We start from the raw sequence: 8,979 nt of genomic DNA on the forward strand, positions 1-8,979 counted from the left end.
GTTGGTGAATTAGTTATTAAAGTGGTGTATCAGTTGGTAAATCAGGGTTTAAAGTAAAACATTTTGAACAGCTTATAGGCTATGAAGGTGAAGTAACCTTTGCAGTTTGAAAAAAAAGAATCTGTCCTCAATGAACTTCAGACTAAAGTCATGTGTGTGATCATGAACACTGTCGTCCCTGAAGAGTTGTCACACTCCAGGTGGACACGCCTGCACGACGGAGCAGTATGCGTGTCAATCATTTGCTCTCTCCTCCCCCTCCCCCCGGGGGCTGTAGTTTTGCTGCCGGCCCCCTGAAGGACGCCCCCAACCTGATCTGCACCCCACACACGGCGTGGTACAGTGAACAGGCCTCCCTGGAGATGAGAGAGGCAGCCGCCACAGAGATCAGGAGAGCCATCACTGGTATGCCCCGCCCCCATTTTGTCACATGTCATCTTCTGGCACGGTGTCTTGTTCCTGTTAACCCCTCCCCTCGTCCATGCAGGCCGTATTCCTGACAGCCTGAGGAACTGTGTGAACAAGGAGTTCTTTGTGACCAATGGACAGTGGGCCGTCATAGACCAGCAAGGTGTCCACCCGGAGCTGAACGGCGCCCCTTACAGGTACTGACGTAGAAGTACAGCAACAACTGAAACATCTGCTGCCCCCCCCCCCCCCCCCCCCCCCAGCATCTTATTTTATTGATCTTAGTTTGAAATTTGTAACTTTATTATTTTGATATTCCTGGATATAACTGTACTCTTCAATATGGCAGTCATGAAAAACAAATCAGTTATGGGCACCAAGAAATTCTGTTCAAGATACATTGTTGGTGGAAAACTAAGAGTAGACATGTTGATTTAACTAGTACGTAGGATCAGTTGAAGACTACAAGACTACAGTGCTACAGGTAGGCCAAGAACTAGACCTTTTCATTCGTTCACAAATAATGTTGTAATGGCACTGCGTCTGTGATTGGGCATCGTTTGCATCACTCAGCAATGACCAAGATATTAGCACATCCATTTGGCTTGGGCCATCACCCCCTTCCAATCAAAGTCCAACATGGAGGTCAACATCCGTTCTACTTCCTGTTTGCAATAAAGTTGTGAGGCCCAGACAGTAGGGATGGGCATGGAAAGCTGAATAATCGAATAACCGAAATTCATTTAGTATTTGAGTTCTTATTTGACGTGAATGAAATAAATAGACCTGAATATAATTTTTATAAATACTATTAAAATTCCAATCTCAATTTTTTATATATGACGATGTACCTTGATATTTAAAAAATGTCATGGTAAAAAAACCATATAACATGCGCTCCTTCACACGTTAAGATCGTCTATCAAATCGGTAGTTGTGTGGTTGGGCCCAGTCAGTCAGAATGACGCAGTATATACAGCATAGCCTACTGTTAGCCAGTGGATGAAAACTAATTCAAGGGAAGATTGAATATATTTAACCACAAAACGCTACGTAAAGCTAGGCTGTGGAATCTAAGGCGGTTGAGAGCGCAGAAAACGGTGAGTTAAGCAAATAGCATATAGCTGGCCAGTTTAGCTAATTGACAGACGGATTGGTGCAGCTTCTGCAGTAACGCGGTCGATGTATCGGTCTGTCGTGGTGAAGAAAGAGCTGAGCCGCAAGGCGAAGCTCTCGATTTACCAGTAAATCTACGTTCCTACTCTCACCTATGGTCATGAGCTTTGGGTCATGACCGAAAGGACAAGATACAGGAGGCCGAAATGAGCTTTCTCCGCAGGGTGGCTGGGCGATCCCTTAGAGATAGGGTGAGAAGCTCGGTCACCCGGGAGGAGCTCAGAGTAGAGCCGCTGCTCCTCCACATCGAGAGGGGTCAGCTGAGGTGGCATGGGCATCTGTTTCGGATGCCTCCAGAACGCCTTCCTGGGAAGGTGTTCCGGTCCCGTCCCACCGGGAGGAGACCCCGGGGAAGACCTAGGACACGCTGGAGGGACTATGTCTCCCGGCTGGCCTGGGAATGCCTCGGTGTCCCCCCGGAAGAGCTGGAGGAAGTATCTGGGGAGAGGGAAGTCTGGGCATCCCTGCTTAGACTGCTGCCCCCGCGACCCGCCCCCGTATAAGCGGAAGATGATGGATGGATGGAGTTTAGCTAACGATCCTCTTTTTGAATCCTCCATCCAATAAACTCATTGTTATGTATTGATAAATATTGTCTTATGGTTCTGTAGCCGAGTTTTGCGTGTCTACCACTCTGGTTCCTCCACCCGTGGGCTCGCTCTTTTCTCCTAAGAACGGCCATTGAGCCAATGTTATATGAGAACTACACCCACTGCTTCGCGTGAAATGAGGTAGCGCTGATGTTTTATCGGTCGTTTTTAAAAACATACTTTTCGGTTAACTGAATACTATTTTAATAATAACATACGAATTGTATAGTAAAATCTTGTCCAATCGACATCCCTACTAGACAGACCTCTCAAACGCGGACAGCTGTGAAACGCGGACAGCTGTGAAACGCGGACAGCTGTGAAACGCGGACAGCTGTGAAACGCGGACAGCTGTGAAACGCAGACAGCAACGGATCCATGTTTGTTTATCATTTGGACGGGGGTGGCATCAAACACGTGGATTTAATACTTTCTTGGGTTTTGTTCTGCAAAACAAATGATGACAATACCATCACAACCATTGTAGGACAGGGTTGGATTTAAAACCTACATGAGGACAGATCTCCAGGAACCGGGTTGGAGTTAAAACCTACATGAGGACAGATCTCCAGGAACAGGGTTGGAGTTAAAACCTACATGAGGACAGATTTCCAGGAGCAGGGTTGGAGTTAAAACCTGAATGAGGGTAGAGCTACAGGAGCAGGGTTATGGTTAAAACCTGAATGAGGGTAGAGCTACAGGAGCAGGGTTATGGTTAAAACCTGAATGAGGGTAGAGCTACAGGAGCAGGGTTATGGTTAAAACCTGAATGAGGGTAGATCTACAGGAGCAGGGTTATGGTTAAAACCTGAATGAGGGTAGAGCTACAGGAGCAGGGTTGGAACTTTTATCCGTCCCAGGCTGTTGATCTCAGCCTGTCCACCTCCTTGTCCTCCTCTCACAGCCAAGCCAACCAAACTCTGCACGCCCTAACGACTGGTGCCCCTCAAGACAAAATGTAATACAATATTCACTCAGGAACAGGTAACTATTCAGATGATGATGATCATCTGGGCAAACCCTTTTCTGCCTGGATGTATAGAACCATAGAAATAGATGAAATAGAACATGTCTGTGCATTTTATTCTGTAGGTTATCTTTCTTTCCTCTTTCACACCTGTGTGCTTTGATCGCCCTTCTAATTTAGAAATATACAATAGACACACCTCATATTTAGAACAGCCATGTCTTGCGCAAATATAGAAAAACATCAGTGTAGATTTACTGACCTAATCTGCCTTGCCACTCATGGCGGATTAGAACGCTGCAACCAGCTCACACTTTTGGTGTAACTTTGCCAGCTAGCAGAAGTTATTTTTCCAACCATCCTGTTAATCAGAAACGGACTGACGACTTAGTACTAGTACAGGTCTGTAAAACACAATCTGACCACAGGAGATGATCAGTAGTAGCACTACTAATCTGACCACAGGACATGTGTAATAATGTTAATACCAGTAATTATACTAGTCTCTGACTGACACATCCAATCTGGCCACAAGTGATTAGTAATAGTAGTATTAGTCTCTTACACAAGAAGTGTGTCATAGCAGTTGTAGTATTATTCTCTTACAGAGGAAGTGTGTCGTAGTAGTAGTAGTATTAGTCTCTTACACAAGAAGTGTGTCGTAGTAGTAGTAGTATTAGTCTCTTACACAAGAAGTGTGTCATAACAGTAGTAGTATTAGTCTCTTACACAGGAAGTGTGTCATAGTAGTAGTAGTATTAGTCTCTTACACAGGAAGTGTGTCATAGCAGTAGTAGTATTAGTCTCTTACACAGGAAGTGTGTCATAACAGTAGTAGTAGTAGTAGTATTAGTCTCTTACACAGGAAGTGTGTCATAGCAGTAGTTGTTGTTGGTGGTGTAGGTGTAGGTGTAGTGGTGTAGGTGTAGTGGTGTAGGTGTAGTGCCCATGACAAGATTCCTAGTACAGTTGTGTTCTGCGTTCACATGGTCATGGAGTCATGGTCATGGAGTCATGGTCATGGAGTCAGACCTCTGGAGGTCTTTACATTAAATGGATCCTACGTGTGTTTCTGTGTAGAGAGAGTTGACCATCAGTATTGTATAATTATATTATATTTACAAATATGTGTTTATAAACCGGTTGGTTTGAAACCTGAATTCTGATTGGCTAATAGTGGTGGTATATGAAACCATATACCAGAGGTGTGACATCACATCACTTTTCACTGCTCCAACTGCATTGGTAACCAGGTTATAAGAACAATAAGGCATGTTGAGTGTGTGTGCCTTTTTGTTTACACACACACACATATATATTCATATAGAGTATCTCACAAAAGTGAGTACACCCCTCACATTTTTGTAAATATTTAATTATATATTTTCATGTGACAACACTGAAGAAATGACACTTTGCTACAATGTAAAGTAGTGAGTGTACAGCTTGTATAACAGTGTACATTTGCTGTCCCCTCAAAATAACACAACACACAGCCATTAATATCTAAACCGCTGGCAACAAAAGTGAGTACACATCTAAGGTCTCTAAAATCCACCAGCTCTGTGATGTCGTCATGGAGGATTGGAAGAGGACTCCAGTGGAAACCTGTGAAGCTCTGGTGAACTCCATGCCCAAGAGGATAAAGGCAATGCTGGAAAAAAATGGTGGCCACACAAAATATTGACACTTTTGGCCCAATTTGGACATTTTCAATTAGGGGTGTACTCACTTTTGTTGCCAGCGGTTTAGACATTAATGGCTGTGTGTTGAGTTATTTTGAGGGGACAGCAAATGTACACTGTTATGCAAGCAGTACACTCACTACTTTACATTGTAGCAAAGTGTCATTGCTTCAGTGTTGTCACATGAAAAGATATGATCAAGTATTTACAAAAATGTGAGGGGTGTACTCACTTTTGTGAGATACTGTACATATGTGTATATATACTTCACTGAGTGCAGCTATGTTTGTAATAACTTCCCCTGTCATTCTTGGTATTCTGTGGGGAGGTGGGGCCCTATGAATCTCTCCTGTGTCTGTGTGCATGTTTGTGTCCATCTACAGATTACCTTTGACCACAACCCTGACCTTTAACATCTGCCCACCCCTCAGGTATCCGCCAGGCATGGTCGGCATGGCTCCCGGGGTTATCCCAGGTGGGCTAGAGGGCATGGTGCCTGGGGGGCTACCCATCGCCCACTCCCTGCCCTCTGGTACCCACCCGTCCCAGGCACCCTCGCCCAACCAGCCAGCCTCCAAGCACGGACACGGGGAGGGCAGAGAGCACCTGACCGAGCAATAGCACCCAGACCCGCCCAGGCAGCAGCCCGACCAGCTGGCAGTGAGGACAACAGCAGCACACTCAACCCAACCAAGACTCAAAACCAAACCCCATAAACCAACCAACGAAAGCCACATGGGACCAAGAGACAGCAATGGAACCTGGCTGATGTGAGCTGTCAGTTTATGGGAGTTACACCCGACCGGGAATGAAGAAGCGGATTTGTACTTAATAGCATTTTGGTTTTTACTCTCTTGTTTGTTCTTACTGTGTCTCCGGGTTCAGTGACAGGCTTCCTCAGAGCTCTGTGTCGTTTTACTTCTTGAAACAGCCCATTTGGTTTGTCGTGCGGTACCAGTCTTGGGATCCTGGGAGAATGGCGAGCAGAGGACACTCAGTCCCCACCAACACCTCAGACCACCGGAAGACTTCCTGCTTCCTGACCAATGGGAGAACACCAGAGAAACTTTTGACATCATGTGATACTGGACCTCAACTCCCTCCTCCTCAACCCCCCCTTAGATATCTGTGTGTTATAAGCTCTACTTTAGGTCTATTCTGTATTACACCCCTAATGACAATATTTTTCTTTTGATCTTCAGTGTAAACGGCAGAATTTAGACAAAAAAAGTATAAACTATATATATTTATCATTCATCAAACCCAAAGGAAGATAATTACCAATTGCTTTATCATCAGTAACAGTAATCTATACAAGTGAGCGTTAGCCCTTTCCTGACCAGTTGTCATGGCGTCATACAAATCTTTGGTTTTTTTTACCCTTCAGTTTAAAATGCCAGCAGAGAGAGCTGTTGCACTGCACAAGGTTGGTGGACATCAGCCACCTAGGGCTCTGGTTGAAATGCTGTTTTCTGTCCTTAGCCACAGAGTATCCTCAACACCAACATTTTGAATTACAAAAGGGCCTGTCTTTGCTAAATACTGACACTACACCAATAAGAGTCCCTGAACTGGAGATATTCTTATAAAGGCCTGTTTTCAATCACATCCGATATATACCAGTGTTTTACAGTGCCTGACCAAATATATTTATTTGAGCAATTTAGGTACAGGATTAAAATACTACTCCATGTTGTCCATGACAGTCAGGTTCATCAACTCCTACTGACTGTGTCACTACAAGATTCTTTGACCTGATTCATTGGGGGTGGAATTATACAACTACATTATGCCTGTTCATTATTTGTCAAGAAGATAACATTCTGTGCAGCTGTCAAGAAAAGAAAATGTTATTCACTCAGGAGGAAGATTTTTACTTCTCCCATCGTTTTGCAAGAGAGCACAGTATTCATTTTTTTCACAATCACAGAAAAAATATTTGTGTGTTTGTCTCTTAACAAAATGAACAAGTCTGACCGATTCTCTCCCTGACCGTCTCACCCATTGGGCAGTTTGGTTGATCTCTGTGATCAGGAAAGGGTTAATGCTGAGCTTCACTCCTTTATTACTCAGGAAAACCCCTTTTTGCAGATATTGTTTTTTTCCCCCCCAAAACGTTTCTTTTGTCTTGAGAAAGAAAACCAATATCTGGGTCGTTTCCAGGACAGGTGTCTTTTCTCGTCCTCCGTATGTCGTTAGTCCTTCATTGTGGTATTTTTATATAACAAGGCGTGTCCCGTTTGGTGTTAATGCGTTTTGCAGAGTCCTCTTAGATTTGTATAACTGCCTAGTTCTATGTTCCTGTAACCATAACCTTTGTTAACCCTGTTCCTCCACCTGCCCTCTCTGTCCTCCACCCTTCTACATCCAACCCCTTCCTGCCCCATCCAACCCCTTCCTGTCCCATCTAACCCCATCCTGCCCCATCTTTCCTTCCTCCAAAACCACCACACTTTACCTCCCCCTCTTAATTTTTGTTCTATTGAAAGCTCATTGTTCTTTTGGGGGAGGGGGGGGGGGGCATTTACCCTGTATGATGGGTAGTTTGGAATCTGAAAGCTGATTGGTTGACAACCATTAGTTATTCACGATAACCCAGGATGATGCCTGTTGACAGTTCCATTTGAATTAATTCTGTACTCTTTAAGAGCAATAGCAAACTTCTTAGTGTCCCGACCATGGCAAAATAAGAGACAGCCAGCCAGCAGTATGTTTTGTTTTTAGTGTGAGTATTTGTATTTGTTTCTTGTACAAGGTGAACATTTAGCATTCAGTTCAGTACAAATAAAAATATACAATTCTGTGTGCTGTGTATGAGATCCTGGTTTTCCTGTACACCTGAATGACAGCAAAACGCTATAGCTTCATCCACGTAAGGTTTTCCAGCCAGTAACCACAAGGAAAAAGGACATTTGGGTACAACTGTACTACTGTGTTTACTTTTTGTGTGTTTGTAAACACTGGAATAAAACACGTTTTGTTAATCAGGTACGCAGCTGAAGCTCATCAGAGATCCCGCTCTGAATTGCACTCACCTACCTGGTAGCTGCGGCATGAACTTGATATTTCTGTCAGCAGGGGGCAGTGTGGGTCTCTGATTTCTTTTCCTCCAGAAAGGCTGTGTGGAATAGAGTGCTGCAGACAGAACAGCTGACAGTGATAAACAGTTATGAATAACGGCTCAAATAACGAAGGGGGGTGTCCAGAGACACAATGTTCCCTTCCGCTGTGAGAGCCAGGTTCTTAGACCAAGGCCTGAATTCAAATTGTATCTTACTGAACGACAGAACTTGGTTTCCCCAGCTTTCCAACTCTGGGATTCGATCTAGGTTAAAGGTCAGATGCTCTAAACACTGGGGTCCCCATTTCGCTCGGTGTTTCCATCTCTGCTGCAATGTAGTCCAGGATAGGGGATACTTACAACAGAAGTAAACTAACTTCCAATTAAATTAACAAAGTACTTTGGGCGTACTTGTGTACCTTGTGGGTTGGAAGAGTTGCCCAGTGGTTAGAGTGATTGAATGTGCACTCCTGTGTGATCATTCAACAGATACATTTTTCAGCCAAGTACCACTTCACTTCGTCACGGTAATCTTGTGAGGGAGTGCATCTTCAAAAGGTTGCTAGACTGAATCCTGAACAAGATGAAAACTGTCATTCCTGTCACGGCAGTTCATTGTAATTTCTCCTGGGTGGTTGCTGAAAATAAGAATGCATTCTTATTCATACTTACCTGGTGAAACAAAGGAGACACACCTGATTGACAGGTGGTATAGAGCCCAAACCCCTTACGCAGATGAAAAATCATGGTCAACTATAATCAATCAGCCTGGTGACATCATGGGCTAAAGCCCCATGCTATTGAAAGAAATTGTCATTTTCTCAGTGTCAGTTTGACATTTAAATGAAAACCACATGGAACTGCTGCCTGTATAATGGAGGAGCTCATGGATTTCATTCAACCTTTTGAAATTTTTGGTGAATTCCAGAAAACCAAATCAAACTAACCCTGAATCTTAACATAGGGTCAAATATGACACGAAACTACACTTCACTATGCTTCCGCTAACAATTTTAAAGATACAGTTAACCAAAAAACTATGCATATGAAAAATATAGAGACTATTCAATGAGTGAGTTTAATTAATGTTAG

At 43.8% G+C, this 8,979-nt stretch overlaps 1 protein-coding gene across 5 annotated transcripts in view; it reads left to right on the forward strand.

Moving 5' to 3' along the window:
- Positions 1-7,631, forward strand: part of LOC105009368 (C-terminal-binding protein 2) — a 96,614-nt gene extending 88,983 nt beyond the window's left edge. For 4 of the 5 annotated variants that reach the window (XM_034292611.1, XM_034292613.1, XM_034292614.1 and 1 more), the window contains 3 exons: positions 278-405; positions 488-605; positions 5,258-7,631. In XM_034292611.1, the coding sequence (XP_034148502.1) occupies positions 278-405; positions 488-605; positions 5,258-5,447 (436 nt within the window). In that variant the 3' untranslated portion in view covers positions 5,448-7,631. Of the gene's footprint in view, positions 1-277; positions 406-487; positions 606-3,078; positions 3,159-5,257 lie in introns of all 5 variants that reach the window. The other variant, XM_034292610.1, reaches the window with a different exon arrangement.
- The last annotated feature ends 1,348 nt before the right edge of the window (positions 7,632-8,979 follow it).

The sequence above is a fragment of the Esox lucius genome, chromosome 6 (genome assembly GCF_011004845.1).
Source record: "Esox lucius isolate fEsoLuc1 chromosome 6, fEsoLuc1.pri, whole genome shotgun sequence".
Taxonomy (NCBI): Eukaryota; Metazoa; Chordata; class Actinopteri; order Esociformes; family Esocidae; genus Esox; species Esox lucius.